The sequence below is a fragment of the Erithacus rubecula genome (genome assembly GCF_903797595.1).
Source record: "Erithacus rubecula genome assembly, chromosome: 15".
Classification (NCBI taxonomy): domain Eukaryota; kingdom Metazoa; phylum Chordata; class Aves; order Passeriformes; family Muscicapidae; genus Erithacus; species Erithacus rubecula.
The window spans coordinates 17,518,250-17,535,675 of record NC_136667.1 but is presented as its reverse complement, the minus strand read 5'-3'; the positions used below and the strand labels follow the sequence as shown (position 1 = coordinate 17,535,675).

The 17,426-nt window shown below is 48.3% G+C and overlaps 1 protein-coding gene across 2 annotated transcripts in view; it reads right to left on the bottom strand.

Moving 5' to 3' along the window:
- Nucleotides 1–650: 650 nt before the first annotated feature.
- The window catches only part of LOC306808401 (ligand of Numb protein X 2-like), a 28,313-nt gene continuing 11,537 nt past the window's right edge, over nt 651–17,426 (bottom strand). For both annotated transcript variants that reach the window (XM_079318971.1, XM_079318972.1), the window contains exons 2-10: nt 16,161–16,587; nt 13,516–13,733; nt 12,058–12,254; nt 10,554–10,919; nt 8,492–8,671; nt 7,290–7,464; nt 6,852–7,062; nt 3,469–3,627; nt 651–2,693 (exon numbers count right to left, since the gene is read on the bottom strand). In XM_079318971.1, coding sequence (XP_079175097.1) covers nt 2,558–2,693; nt 3,469–3,627; nt 6,852–7,062; nt 7,290–7,464; nt 8,492–8,671; nt 10,554–10,919; nt 12,058–12,254; nt 13,516–13,733; nt 16,161–16,549 — 2,031 coding nt within the window. In that variant the 5' untranslated portion in view covers nt 16,550–16,587 and the 3' untranslated portion in view covers nt 651–2,557. The remainder of the gene's footprint in view (nt 2,694–3,468; nt 3,628–6,851; nt 7,063–7,289; nt 7,465–8,491; nt 8,672–10,553; nt 10,920–12,057; nt 12,255–13,515; nt 13,734–16,160; nt 16,588–17,426) is intronic.

The following is a 17,426-nucleotide window of genomic DNA, read 5'->3' as shown; positions in this document are numbered from 1 at the left end:
CCAGGAGAGCCCTTTGGTTTGGGTTCAGCACTGTGCCAGTGCAGGGATGGGTTTGGAGCTGCTGGCTTTTGCTTTTCATGGAGGTTTTTAATGTGTTTGAGCTCCTGGGGAATGTGTGTGCACAGAGCCAGGGTGTGTCTCAGTTTGGGGTACACCCTGCCCACTCCTGGGGACTGAATTGCAGGTAGAGAGGTGCAGACACAAACTGTGCTCACAGTTTGGGGTTTGAGCATGGATTCAGTCAGAGCTGCACCTCCTCCTGTGTAACTTCAGTGAGGATGTGCTGAGGTGCAGGGGGCCTTCACTAATGGGGGCAGGCTTGTGGGGCCAGGAGCAGCTGGGAATTTAAGGTAAATAGTTTTGGGTTTTTTTCATTAAACAGAGATAAACTGTTTGCCTTTACTATCAGGGAAATGCAAAGGTGGAGTGTTGGGAATAATCTGTGTTTGCATCAGGAAGCTGCTGCAGGTTTGCTGCTGTTGGGATGTGGGGTTACTGTTGTTGAGGGATTTTTCCCAGCCACAGTGTGTTTCCTTTCCTGGGAGAAGCAAAGACATTTACAGTTTCCTGCCACAGGGTCACTTTTTGGAGCAGTCTTGCTGAGGTGAGCTGTTCCTGCTACAGGGAAAGAAAGGATTAAAGACCACATCTCTAATGCATATTTTTCAGGAATATTACAATAATTTATAAAGGCATCAAAACAAATTCAACATCTATGAACAAGCTGATTTTGGAAACAAAATTTAAATTAAGAGGACATTTTGGTGAAGTTGAAGGCACCTTGAAAGGAGATGGAGTAAAAATGGTTCTGCAGCCTCCTCCTCCCTCCACTGCCAGCCCAGCAGCTGCAGCTCTTCCCTCCTGCCCTTTCCCCACCTCTGGGGCAGGCAGTGGGAATCACCCTCTGTCCACATCAGTATTTACTGTTCCAGGCACAGATTCTGCACATTGATTGGAAAGAGATAAAAAATTGCTTCATGTTTTTATGTCCCAGCGAGGTCAGTGATGAGTTTTCCCTTTGTGGATTCTTTTGCTCTCAGCATTCAGTAGAACACCAGGAAGGCAGCCCAGGAGCCCAGGTAGCCCCAGCTGTGCTGTCAGAGTCCCCAGATGTGTTCTCAGCCTGGATCTGAGGTTCCTGCTGTGTCCTGGGCTCTGGGACTGGCCCTGCTGCAGCTCCCAGGGCAGGGGGTGAAGTCACTGTGTGTAAACAAGGCCCAGGCTCAGCAAACTGCCAGCCCAGGAGAAGCCTCAGCCAGGGCTGCTACAAAGAATTAAACATTCATTCAAGGCAGCTTTGGGACAGGGACAGACTCCTTGGATTCTTACTAAGCTGGTCCTGCAAAAGGTGCAGCAGAAGCAGCACAGGAGGAAAAGATCTCTCAGTGCCACCTGGTTTGAGAAAATCCCATCATTGCTACTGCTCATGAAGCTGCTGAAAAAGGGAATTGCATCAGGTGGAGTTTGCAGGTAGGAACTTTCACAGTGTCAGAGGTCAAACCACCCTGCCTGGGCTTCAGTTCTTCAATTCTACATTTTAACTGCACAGTGGGTTTGAACTGAAGCCTGGGCCCAGTCTCCTTCTGGAGGTGACTTTTCCTGCAGCCAAGGATCCTTTGAGCTTCCCCTGATCCCATGAGTTGAGATTTTGCTCCAGCTGCAAGAGGGACATGAACAGAACTGCAGGAGAAATCTCACCTGCCTGACAGTACAGGTGCTCTGCCCCTGCCTGAGCTCTGCCCCTCATCACTGGAAACATAAAAATAAGACAGGATCAGGCTGGGCCAGGGGTGTGTGATCCCAGCCCATTCCCTTCCTCTCCTTCCTTCTGGGCAAAAAGCTGCTTTTATTAATCCTAAAACCAGGGAAACTTGCGTGCAGTAAGTGAACCTTGCCCTTGACCTTTGGTAAAGTCACATTTTGCAACATCATATTTCAATGAAACCCCTCTTGTGATACCTTTGAGTGGTTCTTCAAGCTGTTGAAATTGTCCCTTTGCAATAACTCAGTGGAGTTGGCAGGATCCTAAATTGGGGTTTGTGACAGGATCCTCATACAGGTAACAGCTCAGGGTTACTGTGGGGTTTTAATGGGTGAACACATTCCTGGGGTTACTGACACCTACAAAAGAGCACTGGGAAATCCTGATAGGTAGAAGTGCCTAAATTGGGTCCCCATCATTACAGAGTTAGTAGCTGCTTCTAACAGCCTCTGTTTTAACCCATTAAATACTCAGTGGAAAGCAGAGCCCTCAAATCAAGGCAAGCCTCAGCCTCCAGGGCAGCTTGTGAAGAAACCTGGGATGAGCTTTCTGTGCACCACCAATCCTCAGGAGCTTTAAGGAGCCTGGGAAGCTCCAGCAGCTGTTGGATTAACCCTTACTTTGAATTCAACATCCAGATTTGTTGGTAAAATGTTTTCCATCAAAAGGAAGCAAGGATTCTTCCATGGCAGTGCAGCAGGAGCAGGAGTGGAGCAGTCCCTGGTTCCTAGCAGTGTGGCCTGGCTGTCCCAGCTGCTGGTGGGTACCTGGAGGTGTTGGGCTTTGCTGGAGCTGTCACACCAGGCTGCCTGGCCAGGACACCACAGTCAGGGTGACTCTGTTCCTCTGCTCCTTCAGCATTGGGATTAACTCTGAGTTGCTCATTCCTATTGCTGGCACTCCATTCACTGCCACGATTTCATCTCCACACCTGCCCAAAGAAGGGTCCAGTCAGGACTGGGTTCATGATTAACCTGAGCCCACCCTGATCCAAAGCATCAGCAACTCCTTGGAAGGACTTGTTCTCTTGAGGCAGAGGGAAAGGAAAAGGAGAACAGCTGGTGCGGGGTGGCAGCAGGGCAGGAGTTGCTGGTACTGATGCCCCAGGTGAGTCCTGCAGCCCCGGTGCCACCAGCAGAGGTGAGAGAGGGACCTGCCCCTCCTGAGCCCCCACAGCCCTGTCCCAGCACTCACAGGAGCCCAGTGCTCCCCCCCAGCCCTGGGAGCAAAGCCCAGCTCCCTGCACCCAGCTGGGTCCCCTCCCTGTGTCTGTGCAGCCCTTGGTGCCCAGGAGCCAGCTCAGCACCCCAGAGGTCCTGCAGCCCCCCTGCTCCTCTCACTGGGGTCTCTCACCCACAACCACATCAGCAAAGCTCGAGTTCAGGTTCCTTTTGTCGGGATACTTATACTCTAGAACCTCCAAGATTCATCTCTAACATCCCCTTCTCCTTTTACCTAATTACTCAATTAAACCCTTCACAGTTAGGTTTTAAAGGGCTGTAAATTCCTTTTCATTTCACCTTTATGGAGAAACCAAAACACTACTTAACGCAGGGCTTACTTTGTTACAAGTTTGGCGACGGTATTAACTCTCAAACGAGTGCAAGGCCGAGTCATTAACTCGGAGCTGAGCTCTTTCCAAGGGTCAGAGTCTGGGAAACCCCCCGGGGGTGGCGGTGAAAGTTCCCCGGGTACCTCACACCTACTTGAGTTTCCTGTCCCGGAATGCCGGAGTCCCGGGCACGATGGTTTTGATGAAGAAGGGTTGGTTTCCTTTGCTTTCCTCAAAGCCTCCCACGATGCTGAAGCCCCAACTTTCCAGGTTTCCTTTACTAAGGACAATATCTTGACAGAAGTGAAGGTAGCTGTATCAAAAATAGAGAAGTTAGGAGGAAAATTGCCTGACCAGGAATTTATGTTTTCCCTCATGGAAAGCACAGCTATGGATAGTCTCATTTTCCTGGTTTTTAGGATTTGAGACACCCCTTTGCAAAGCATGTCAGAGGGTTAATTCTCAAATGGGATGGTGCCAGTCCTTTAGAAGTCTTTTCTGAGTATTGGGTTAAGAGCTAAGAGGAAATCACCTGGCTCTAAAGGGTTTGGGACCTGCAAGATTCCTGAAAAACTTCATTAATTCTGGTAATGAACACCCAGTGACAAGCCCAAATTAACAGTGAGCAGCAGCTACCTATAGTTATTGAGAGCAGAGGGTTTTTGTCCCCTCTGTGCCCTGCACTGGGACAAGGAAGGTTTTCAGCATCACTGGCAGCAATGTGAGGTGCAGCAGCTGCCAGGTCAGAGCAGGGAATTGTTCCTGCAGGATCCAGGGTGTCCAGTTCTGATACTCTCCTGGTTCTGGATGCAGTCCCTGTCTGCTCAGGGAGCCTGGGAAATGTGAGCTGGAAGTGCCCAGCTGGCACAGAGCCCCTGGAGTCTTGGCTGTCACACAGGAGGTGACACAGGAGCTGTCACACAGGAGCTGTGGCTGGAGTCTCTATCCTCCTCCCAGTCCAGCCCCAGCTCAGGTTACATCCTGGCACTGCAGAGCTGTGAAACTGCTGCTCATCATCACCCTGCTGAGCTATTCCAGCAGCTAAACTTTTCCTAATAAACGTTTTTGCCTTGAGCACTTTGCAGAAGAGTTTCAGATTTCAAAAGCCTTCCCAGTTAACTTCTCACCAGGAGAAAGATCCAATTATCTACTTTCCAACTGTAATTTACTTTTGTGGGAGTTTTTCACACATAAACACCAGGAGACCCAGCTCCAGCTTACTGATTCCTCCATGGTTTCCTTCAGTACCACACAAAAACACAGCTCTGAGCCATGGCTGTGGCCGCTTCTGCAAATAAATAACCCCAAGAGCAACAGTGGCAAGGGCTAGGTCAGCACAGAACATAAATAAAAACATCAGGCACATTCTCCAGGAGCTGGAAAGGGCTGCTTGCTAAGAATCCATTTTCCATATTTAAAAAAAAAAAAAAAAAAAAAAAAAGGGTCTAGGAAAAGAAACTTTAATTTACTACGATGAAAAATGACTGTGGGAAAAGAATTTGGGAGTTTAGGGAAGGTCGAGGTGCAGGTTTTATGGTGCCAAGCACGCTGCTGAGCTGGCAGTTCCTGGTCCCTGGTGCAGTTTGCAGCTGCACTGGGGCCAGGGTTGGGAGCTCCACTTGCTTCTTGTGGAGTCAGGTAAAGCCCAGGGAAAAGGGTGGCAGGAAAACTGTCCCCTGAAATGTCACAAGTCACACTCAGTGCATTGAGTTTAAAAGAGGAAAAAGTTTCAGAGAGAGAAGATAAATCAATCTGTAAACTTTTGGGTCGGTCTAGGGTGTGTTTGATTAGAACATGGGCCCAGTCCAAAGCAGCTTTTGAGATGGTATTTTATGCTATCAGTGCCAGGATTTAACACAGTGCTAGGAAGAAATCCAAGTTTCTCTTTGACAGAAACAGAAATCACAGATACAAGAATCGAGGCCTGAATGAAACACTGTGGGCTCAAGTGTTGCAAGGGTCAAACACACTTCCCTAGCCCTGAGCATTCATTTCACACCTTTCAGCATCAAGTCTGGGTTCAAACTAGAAAAAAAATACATTCATCTAAAAATAATGGATATTTCTGCTGGAGCAGAGGAATAACTGAGGGAAAAAAAGCTGAACAAACCTAAAATTGCACATGCAATCAGCATTGAGCTTTCAGCCTGCAGGACACTCCAACCCAGTGAGGCCAGGGCAGCCAAAAGGAACAGATCCCAGTGGAACAGCTGGTGCTGGGTCCAGTTTGGGCACTTTTTTGGGATTTTCTGTCAGTGTGAGGCACACAGTCTGTCAGGGCCACAATGGACATTCCCCTGCAGCACTGGGGGTTTGGTCCTGTGCAAAGGAAACTCAGCTTGGGTGGGTCAGAGGCTCTCTGCAATGGGAGGTGAGGGCACTGGGATCTCACTGCAACTGCACCTCCCTGAGCCAGCCAAAGGTGCCAGAGACACCTGAGCATGCCCAGGTGACCAACACAGGTTCTGTGGGTGACCAGAGACACCTGAGCATGCCCAGGTGACCAACACAGGTTCTGTGGGTGACCAGCCAGTGGCTCCCAGGTGTTACTGGGAGTAGATGGGAAAAGGAGCAAGGAAGCACAGGAATTACAGCTCTTCTTAGGGCTGGAAACAGGAGGAGGATTCTGTCAGATCCCAAAGTGGAATAACCTTGCTGTGTGCCTCCCACTAGCCCTCACTGCCAGAGCTGCAGACACATTCCAAGGCCAGAATTCAGGCTGGAGTAAAAGGAAGAGAACAGCAGAAAGGGCAGCTGGAATCACTTCAGGAACAGATGAAGGCAGAGCACCAATACCAGCAGCAAAGGAATTTCCAGCAATGCATTAAATGGAGGCAATGCCAGCACACTCCTGAAATGAAGGCAGGAGATCCAGGAGCAGAGGAGACTCCAGTCCCTGCAGCAGAAGCTGCAAGTCACCTGACAGCCAGAAAAATTGGGAAAGGAAGAAAAGAAGCCCAGGAAGGAGAGGGAAATCCAAGCTTTTCTTGGAACTTAGCAGGTTAAAACCTGGGCTAAGCCTGTGCTGCAAAGCTTTGGAAAACTCAACTCTGCAGAATCATTTCTGCTTCCTGCTGAAGACGACACAGTTACAGCAGCCAATAAGAGTTAGACTGAAACAATGTCTGCCCCTAAGTGAGATGATCAGATTAGAAACTCCCAGACAGCCCAGGTGTCTCTTGGCTTGTGTTAGGGGAAGCAGAAAGAGCCACAGAGAGATTTCAGTCAGTACTTCAGCAAGGACTGAATCTAACATTGACTATTTCTCTTTACAAAGGGGGGTTTCAGAGTTTCTAAAGCATGGTTACTGTCCAACAGGAGTGTGGCAATGATGGGTCACTCCAGAAAAACTGTGGAAGTTCCTTATGTGCTCATCATTCTATGATCTCATTGGAATGAGGCTTTCCACTGCCTTTCAGCTAAATGGGAATGCCAGCAATGCTTCCAAGTTCATCAACAAAGTCATTAATTTCTAGTGTTTGAGTGAAAGTCAGGCCTGTAATTAACAACTCTCCATGCAATTCCTGACAAACATACCTGGGCAATCCAAGCCACGTGATCCAGAGTGGAGACCAGCTGAATCCCTGCTCCCTGATGTCCAGGGATGGCTCTGGGGAGTTCAGGGAGAGGATTTCCAAGGCTTTCAGTGTGACTGAGTGGGAAGCTGCATTGGATTTCAGTGCTGAGACAGCTTCATAGTAGTTCAGATGGGTCAAATCAATGCCATTGATGCTCAGAAGGACATCACCTGTTGATGAAATAAAATGGGATTTGTACAGACCCTTGGGATTGTAAAATGGGATTGTTACAGATCCTTGGGATTGTAAAATGGGATTGTTACAGACCCTTGGCCATGGAGCCCATTTAACCTCAAGGTATCATGGGTTTCCAGCCTCTCTTTAGTGTCCAAGTCCAGCTTCCAGTGAAAATCCCCCACAGTTCCTAAAGGATAAAGAGTCTGAGAGCTTCCCTTACCTCTCTTGATTCTGCCATCCCTGAAGAGGCATCCAATGGGCTGCACACTTGTCACATAGATAGGGAGCTTGTTTTTGTTATCCCTTCCACCTCCAATTGTGATTCCCAAAGATTCCTTTGGCTCCTTTTTTATTGCAACTGTCTTCTCATGACTTACATATCCCTGAGGCAAATCCTACAAAGCAAGGACAGCACAAAATGCAGCTTCATTAATGCATTGAACAGGAGAAGCTCAGCTCTGGAAGACAACATTTGTCTCCTTCCAGAGCATTCCAGCAACTGCTGGAGGGGGTAAAGTCAGCTTCCCATGTCCTTGCTGTGGGTGGGAATACAGAGCAGCATTTTTAAGGTGAGCCATCAGTGCTGTCCTAATGATCCTAAAGCCATTTGCTGCAGGGAGATGCTCCCTCTGAGGAGGGGGATTTTGCACTGAGGAACAAGCTGTGAGCTCATCTCAAGGCTGCTCATGCCAGTAATGAAGTTCCCCTGACTGAAAGTTTAGGTTGCAGTGAGGCACAGGTTAGAGCACAGGCTGTACCACAGGGTGCAAATGCTACTCAGGGATTTAAATGAAGGAAGCACACTCCAGCCATGCAGGGCAGCAAGTCCCTGAGCTGCAGGGACACTGAAAGCTGTGTCACACCACTCTGAGCAGCTGCAGCAGGTTGGTCACTCAGCTGCAAGTTCTACACATAGATTTTCTCTCTGGGTTCAGCACTCTGGGGATTGTGCTCTTGCTCCTGCTGTTTGTTGTGCCCCACAGAGGGGTGGCAGCCCCACACTGCAGTCACCATGGGGCCACCTGGGGATTCTCCTCCTGGACCATGAAGGCCTCTGGCTCCACACCAGCTCAGCTGGGTGTCACTGCAACACCCTCAAGAGTGTGGGGCTTGATGGATGTCAAGAAGCAAATCCCAAAAAGTCTCATGGATGGCAAACTTCTCATTGCCCTTTCCAGACAACAAAGGATTAAACACCAGCTCTGCATGAACACTAAAGAAATTTTGAAACACCTTTTTTCCTTAAAATGACATTTCCCTATAGATGACAAAGTGGTTCTTCAGCACCAAAAGCCCCAAACCTGTCCAAGCAGCAAACGAGCTGCTGATCAGCCTTCTGTGATAAAACAGCATCACAGAACAGCACAAGGCATTTACTAAACCAGGAATAAGCAGCAGCTTGGCCTCATTTCCCAGCCCCACCTTCTGGTAGTTGGATTTTCTTCTGTAGTGGTTCTGGTCTGGTCGCCTCCTGTGGTGCACTGGGCTCCCCCCATTGCTGCTGCTGCTGCTGCTGTTGGAGGTGCTGCCATCCTCCACTGGCTCCCCCAGCTGCACCCCAGGCTGCCTCAGGATCACAAAGTTCACTCTGGATTCCGTGGTCTGCCCAGAGCAACAAGGAGTGGAAATTAAAAAGACAGAAAAAATAGGTTAGAAATGAGGGACAGCCCTCATTGCCTTGGGGAGAGAGAAGGGCTGGCATCAGTTCCTACAGAGGTTCTCCAACAGGTCCTCAGTGTGATGCAAAGTCTTTTGTGATGAGCCAGGGAATGTGATTGGAAAAAGAAAAAGGGAATTAGCAAACATGAGTCAGAAGGAACAGGAGCAGAGGCAGGCTTCACTCGTGCCTCCCTCCCCCACAGTGCCAAACAAGAGAAGGTGGAAGGGGATGATTAATTCCTGCACTTTGGTACAAACAACCAAAATAGCACCTTGTGTTGTGCTACAGAGTGAACAGAGCTGGAAGCCTGGCTGGTCCACACAGTGCCCATGACAAGCACTGGGTGCTTTTACTGCACGGGAAGTTGTTAAAGCTCTTTCCCCCCAGCTTTGATCATCTATTGTTCACCATCTCCCAGCCATGTTTTCCCCAGAGTAGCTCTGGTTAAACACTTCACCAGCTGCATGTCTGGCCTTGGCAGGGCTGCAGGGGAAGTGCTCCCATTGTTCCTGCTGCTCTCACTGGGTTTGTCCCTTCAGATCACCTGACAGAACCTTATTGTGAAGGGCTCACTGGGGAAAGGCCCACGTGCTCACTCAGGGTGTTTCCTGCCCTGGATGACAGAAATGCAGTTGCTGCTCTCACTCCTTGCCACAGGACCCTGGTGCCATTGTGAATTTCCTGGCCTTGGAAGAGGAACTCTTCAAGTTACATTTAAGCAAAGATTTCAATTAGTCCTCAAAGGAACAGATCATGTTTGAAAAACTGTTTTACACAAATGTCACTTCCAAAGAGATTCAACCCCCAAACCTCACAAAGCCAGTTCTGAGACTTTGGTTGCTGGTTCCAGAGGGATCAAAGGAGTTCCTCATACAGGAGTTGTGTGCACATTACAAGAGGAATGCAGCAGCACTTGTGGGATGCAAACAAATTCTAAGAGGCCACAGAACGGAAGCACAACATGAAAAAGGATCTCAGGGCTGGAACTCTACTCTTTCTCCCATGGCACTGCACTCCTCTGATAAATGTGAGGAGAACTGGCTCTCCCTGCTGCTGACCTCACATCCTTTCTGGGATATAAACAGAATGGGATGAGGTGCATTGTGTCAGGATCTGGAGATAAAAACACAGACTGAAGGCACTCGCCTGGGGAGATAAAGAATTTAAGTTGATCCATGTGATATCTGCTGCACATGCAGCAAGCCTTAATCTTTTAACTAGAATTTCTTGCCCACTCCTTCCACCAAAACGTCTGGCATGCTGCAACAGGAGTACATTCCACAGGGAAAGACCACCCCTCTTCTACTCATTCAGTACTCAGGAATGTTTTCAGCCTGAGGTGCCCCATGTCTTTTCCAGTCTGTCTTCACAAATACAGGTAACATGAGGAGAAAGGGCTTCAAATCAGTGCACAGGGATCTGTTCTGTGCTGCCAGCCCATTCCATCTCCCAAACAGCACCTTCAGCCTGACTGCTGGAAGCACAAGAGGCTGCCCTGATCCCTCCCCGATTGCTGCATGGATCCACACAGTACATCCCAAATCCCTCTGCAAGGCTGAGGCTGCAAACACCACACAGGAGATGCAATCTCCTCACATGAACTCCTGTGCTATGAGCCACTGCTTCCCCTCAGACCTGTCAGGGGTGACTCACCACGGATTCCCACTCCTGGTGTTTATCTTCTTTTGGAAGTGGTGCTTCCCACACATCCAGAGGGGAGTCACTTTCCATGAGAGAGATCTGGGGGAATGCAGCTTGCCCTGGTGTGTTCTCAGAACAGGAGCCCTGCCATCAACCACACAGCCCCTCCATGGCTGAACTCACCTGGATTATCTGGGCAGCAGCCTCAGGAGTTCCTTGCCTCAAATCCTGACCATTTATTGACAGAACTCTGTCATTCCGACTCAGCTTCCCATTCTTGGCTGCCAAGCCTCCCTCTAAGAGATCCAGGATGAAAATCCCTGCCTCATCAGTCTTCCTGATCAGCTTGATTCCCAAGGGCTCCGAGCGGTCTCTCTTGACCAGGGTGACGTGGATCACCTCCCTGGCAGTGGAGCTGCACTCCTGCTGTGCAGCCTTGCAGGAAAAGCCCTTCTCCTGCAGCAGCAGGAGGTGCAGCACAGGGCCAGGCTGGCGCAGGAAGGAGACAGCCTGGCAGTGAGTCACGCTGCTGATGTTGACGCCATTCACCTGCAAAGACAAACAAAGCACTCACTAATCAGAGCCCACATTAATTAGGCACTGTCCACAGTGTGGGGCATGGCCAGGCTGGAGCAGGATGGAAAACTCCCTGTGCAACCTCTCACTCTGATGCACATTAGGGAGCAAAGTTTTCTACAAAACAATGAAGAAAGCTGATGGAATTAGACTGGGACAAGACAGGACAACCCACACAAATAACAACTCTAAAAATGTTCAGTCATTCCTTCCATGCCATGTAAATGCAGAGCTGCTTTTCCTTCATTTTCAGCATTCAGTACAGGCTTGGAGAAGACCCAAATCTCTACTTTTGAGTGGTTCATAGTCTACAAGCTTCTGGAATCATCCATCTAGTTATGCTTTTACCAGGGTGACTCTGAGAAGACAACATTTTGCTTTGCCTGTTACCACATAATATTCTGTGCAGCCTTTTAGGATGCCAATAGGGCTCCTAAGTGTGGGACCTGCCCTATTTGCTGAGACTGAGACATGGACAACCCAACTGGCTAAAACAGGGGTCACTCCATTGGTCTACCTGAGAAACCAACTGGGAGATCTCACCAGCCACTCGTGTAGGGGCTGCCAGCCCTTCCTGATGCCCAGTCCCATGGGATAATGAGGATTTGGGGATTGGCAGATGATTGGGCTGCCATGGCTGGAGGTGCCAACAGTTGTCACTGTGTGTACAAGGTGTCACCTCAGTCACCAGGGCCACACAGCCAGAGTGGGCAGTGCCCTGGCCCTGGGTCAGGCTGGGGCTGGAGCTCTGCATTACTCACATTTTGGAGCTGATACTCACTGCCAGTCAGCAGCTCTCACCCTGGACCTGCCCACAGAGAATATGCAGCTTAAGCAACACAGTGGAGCAAGCAATTATGAGACTTCCTAACTAGAGCAGGGAAATGGGGCTGCTGTGTGAAATATTTTACTTTATCCAAAACACCCTGAATTCCAAAAAGCTGTCAAACATGCAAGAGAAATGAGTCTGGCTGGAAGGAATGGCAGAAGTGTTCCTGAGCCCCAGCAGACACACAATGCTGCTGACACAGAGCTCTGATCAGTGCTCTGAAACCCTGAGCTGCAGAGATTTTTGCAGGCTCTCAATGGGGCTGCCAGGGGGTTTCCCTACCTCGAGGATGTGGTCTCCAGGAGCAATTCTTCCATCAGCAGCAATCACAGAGTCCCTCAGCACTTCCTGAACAACGATGTTGCCCAGGGGGGTGTCCTTACCCCCAACTATCCTCATCCCCAGCTCTTCCTCTGGATCCTCCCGGTGGATTTCGATGGTGGTAGTTTCAGCCACAAGACTGGTTCTCTGAGGAAGGTCTGCTTGTGGAAATTCAAGAGAAAAAGCAACACTTTAACAGATTTTTCCTTTTCATAGCACCCCAAGATTCAAACCTCTGGCAGGTTTGTGTTCAATGTAGCATCTGGAGGGAAAGCAGCTATCAGGAGACCCAAGGTCACATAAAAAGCTTAAAACCTCTCTATTTCTTTAGAGTTTCTCCAGAACTGTTCCCATTTTCTCCTAGCTTTTGGTGAATTCAAACTCTTTATTGTTGTAGCTTGGGGTTTATTAAAAGGCATTCAGTATGGTTTGGCTATATTTAGAGATTTATTTTTCTCCTGTGACAGCTGGCCTGCTAGAAGCACGCACATAACAAATTCCAGTTTCCATGATGCCCATGAGGGAAAGGGACTACCCAGCTGTAATTACTGCTCTGCAACTTCCTTCCTCTAATTTTCTTTGCTCCCCTTTTCCCATCCCCCCTGTAAAACAGGAGGAATGTTTGGCTGTTTCACAGCATACTGGAGATTAAGCAATGCTGCACTTTGGAGATGGGAGTTGTTGTTAGCAAGTGGGCTGAAATATCCCAGCACAGGGACACTGCCTGGCAGGGTGAGGGGTAGATGTCACACCAGGGATGCAAAACCTGCTCCAGGTGTGCTTTGGGAAAAGCCAACAGGGAACTGGACTGACCTGTGAGTTACCTCTGTCCCAGGCACAGGGATTGGAAGCTGAGCCTAACTTTGAGACAAGGCACTGATGTTTCCATGCTGCTGCCTCCTACCAAGCTGAGACAAGAGCTGCTACACTGGAGATGGTGATTGGATCTGCAAGGCTTCCAGAGCTGCCTGTTAATCCAAAACCTAACTTCTGCTAGAAAAACACCAGGAGGGAGGTACTGACCACTCCAGGAAACTGACTGTATGTTTAACTTTCCTAACAAGATGAAAAAGAACCTGGAACACTTCCTAGTTACTAATTATCTGGCTTCTGCAAGGGCTTTAAGTGTTCCAGGTTCACATGGACAGGGACTGCCTTTGTCTCTCCTCAGAATGCTGCAAACACTCACTGCAGTCTCACAGTTTGTGCAGTTTTGTGCTTGTGAGCAGACTCTGTCAGCCCTGATGCACACAAATGCATCTCTCTGCTCAAGGAAGAGATGCCTCTGATAGCTACAAATGGCTGAGCAGCATTAAGGATGTCTGACAGTGCTTAAAAATTGAATTTTCTGAGATAATTGCCTCATTTGTATATTATGAAAGGTAAATACAGAGTTCCACTTCTGTACCAAACTCTCACCTTCTTCAGTCTCCTCAAAAGCTGGATTAACCAGTCCAGGCTCTGCAGTCCCCAGTGACACCACAGCAGCTCCAGAGCTTTCTGCCACCAATGAGGAGCCTCCACCTGGGACCTCTGGATCCTTGGCCTCCCCCTTGGCAGGAGGATCTTCCTTCCCTTTAGAAATGGGATTCTTTTTCTTCTGGAGCTCAGATTTGTATTTCTTAAACCCAGGACACCTGGAGAGAGATTGGCAGGGACTGTCAGTGACTGTCTCTGCCTGGGCAGGTGACCCAGCACATGAAAACTCTGTGGGAAGAAGCTGGTTCCAGATCTCACCAATGCAGTGCTGGTTTCCCAGCTGATAATATTGATTCTCATTTGACCTTCAGTTTCTACTGATACAAGTCTCAGCTTAAGTGCAGGCTTGTTATTTCACTACTTTTGAAATTATTAAGCAAATCATTTGAAAAAGAAGAATGTAATAGAAACAGGAGTCTCCCTTGCTAAATATTGACCTGGCAAACACTCCATGAAGAAAACAATCTTTCTTAAATAGAAGCAAACACTGAGCTCTGACGTTGTAGAGATCATTATGAACTGTGCCTTGATGCAAACAAAGTTTGGCTCAAGTTTCAAGCCTTGAATTAAGCTTTGTTTTAACACACAAGAGCAGCAAGGGAGGATTGGGCATTTTCTGTTGTGGAGTGAGACCTGGCCCTGGAGCTGCTGCACTCCCAGTCCATGCAGGTGATGGCTCTACCTGAATGGGAACAATTTAATTCCTAATCCCACTGACTTCTCCCCACAGAGATCCCAGAACTGGGATGTAATTGTACACACAAAATGTCACCAGCCTGTCTCAGCATTAATGGGTGAGGAAGAACAGCTCTTTTATCACCAGTATTTATAAAAGAGGTGAGGAGGTGATAAATGCAAAAACAGCACTTCCAGAGACATGAGTAGTATTGGGTGTTTATCAGAGTCACTTTTCAATTTAAACTGAACTATTTACACTCTGGCTAAAGAAGTCTCATCCCAGCATTACTTTCTCTGGTTTATTCCTACTCATTTATTCTGTAAGCAGTTAAATAATCCTGAACTTCATGACAGAGGCTGAATGATCCACTTGTGCACATGTCCCTCTTAAGATATCAAAACCCAAATTCAATTTGCAAAAGGTAGGGAAATCCCCCAGAAAATAAGTTACTGTGTGCTTCTTATTCCCTTAAATCTTCTCCTATCAGTTAATCTCACTGAAAACAAGAAAACACCCAAATCCCAGTGCAATTTTCTCATCTGTTTTTTTTTCCTCCTTATTTTTCAGTCTGACTGTGCCCACAGCCCAGATGAAATAGCTTTGAATCTTAAACTGCTCTGTCCCCAAGAAAGATACAAACAACTGTGGAATATACAGGGGAATGATATAGTTTCCAGGCAGGTCTGTAATGTAAACATTTGAGGTGCCTCCTTCCCTCCCTGCCCTGTGTGTAACTCCTGTGCCAGAGGGATTACAGAGTGACAGGAGTTTACTGATAACAGGGCAGATTTGCAGAGCAGAGGAAGGCCCAGCCCTGGTGTGAGCCATGGCCCCAGCCCCAGCAGCCAGGACAAAGGGCTGATTCCAGAAAAAAGGAGATTATCAACTTTCACTGAAGGGAAAGGGGCACCCAGCCACCTTCCATCCCTTCCTCTGGCTCTAACATGAGCTCTCAGTTTGTGGGGATTGAAGACTAACAAAATCCACAAGGTACATCCTTGGCTGGAGCTGCAAAGGTATCCTAAGTGTACCTGTTCCCTACCTGGCTTATTTTTAAAATAAAAAACTACAAGACAGCTGAATGGAACAAGCCTGTGGCACTTCTCATTGCTGACAAATACACCCTGCCAAGGAAGGTCTGTTCCACCTGCAGCAGGGCTTGCACTTAGCTCCCTTCCCCACAAATCATTAACCAGCTAGGAACAAGGGTTCTGCAGCACCACAGCAAGAGCTCTGTCACCTGCACCCCTTTTAAAGTGACAATGTCCTGCCTGCCAACAGCTCAACCAGCAGTGGAGCACCAAAACATCTCCTTTCCTCTACACAAGAGGAAGAGAAAAAAACCATAGTGATTTTCACTTGCTTTTCCTTTTCAGCAAAAGAATGAGAGAAGATAATGGAATTATAAGTAGGTGATTCAGCAAGTGCATAAAGTGCAGCTTGGAGGGACCTGCACTATTTGAATCACAGACTTATATATTGCACATCTTAATTGGAGCAATTAAACTGGCAGCACTACACAATCCCTTGCTTTCAGAGCCCTGACTTTGTGCCTTTCTCCTCTGCACAAGGGAAACAAGAATAAGCTTGTTTGTAACAACTCCAGAGCTGCTGCCCCAGTTCAGGATCCACCGATGTCTGGATGTTTGACAGGTTTAGAGTGAGGTGAGCAGCTCTCCCTTCTCCTCCAGAGCACACACACAATTACTGTGTCCTCAGCCACCCACCTCTGCAGCCTCACCCTGGCATCTCTGCTGTCCCACCTTCCCCATTCTCTGTTCTGAGAGTGGATGGTTCTGCTGAGCAGCACAACAACCCTGGCAATAACAGGGTGGAAAAGGGAATTCACCTGTTCTGCTGAGCAACACAACAACCCTGGCAATAACAGGTGGCAGGGGGAATTCACCTGTTGTGCAGGTGAGCTTCCAGCTCACAGCGCTGCATGGTCTGCTGGCAGTCAGCCTTGAAAGGACACAGCACAATCAGCTTGTCCAGCAGGTTCCTGACCAGCAGGCTGGACTTGTGGCACTGCTGGAAGGAGAGTTTCTTCCTGTCCATGGGGCAGAAGCTGTACTCCTGCATGAAGTTCTCCAGGCACTTGAAGCAGTAGGTGTGCCCACAGGGCGTGTCCATGGGCTGCAGCAGGGGCTGCAGGCAGATGTGGCAGATGAGCTCATCGTCCACCTCGTCCTGGAAGTTGTACAGGTGATTGTCCAGCAAGGGGTGGGGCTGGCCACACTCACAGCACAGCTCAGGGAGCTGGGACACGTGTTCCTCACTGATGGGGTCAGCCATGGCAGCCAGCACCAGGGGGAGATTGTCACACAGCAGCTCTGGGAAAGGGAGAGAGAGACATTTCCAGTCAACTGCCTGCTTTAAATCCAGCAATTAAAAATCAAACTCTGTTCCAGCCTTGAGCTCCTCCCCCAGAATCTGCACCCCAGCTGCCCCCCACAGGGGGTTCCTTCCAGAACCACCCTGTGAATGAACAGCCCAGGGATTAGAGGATGCAGGGACCTCAATCAGCACGTGGATAAACTGAGGCTTAAACTTCACACACAGACCAGAGACAGACTAAATAAACCCTGTCCAACACAGGGATGAGAAAATCTGAGACAAAACCTGCATGTTCTTGAGGGGCAGCAACCCAGAGAGGGAAGAGGAAGGAAGGATACACAAAACTTTTAAACTTCCTCTGGCTTTCCAAATCTTTTAAAGACATGTGTGGTGAAAAGCCAATTTGGGGGCTTCTGGTTGTTAAGATTTTTGTTTTGTATTTGGGGGGTGGGGAGGATGAGGCAAAAAAAGAGGAAGAAATTTCAAAAGAAACTTAAACCTAAACCACATTTCCTTCCTTTCAAGCCCACTCCCTTCAAAAAAATTTGTTTTAACAAACAATGCATTGTTCCCCACTCATCCAAGCCTAAGTTCCCCCATGGAAACAAATTTCCTATAAAAAGACTAAAGCTTCCTAAATGGAAAAAACGTGAAGAATAGTTCACATCATTTGTTGTAAGGTTAGAGAGAGGCTCCTTCAGCCAGGGACAGCAGGATAAGAACAAACTGAGTCCTTGTAGGTCCTGCTCTGATTTTAACAGAAATATCTTCAGTCATATCCATTTTGAATCTTGCCTGTTGTAATTAAATATAAAATTCAGTTGAGTTTTCTAGC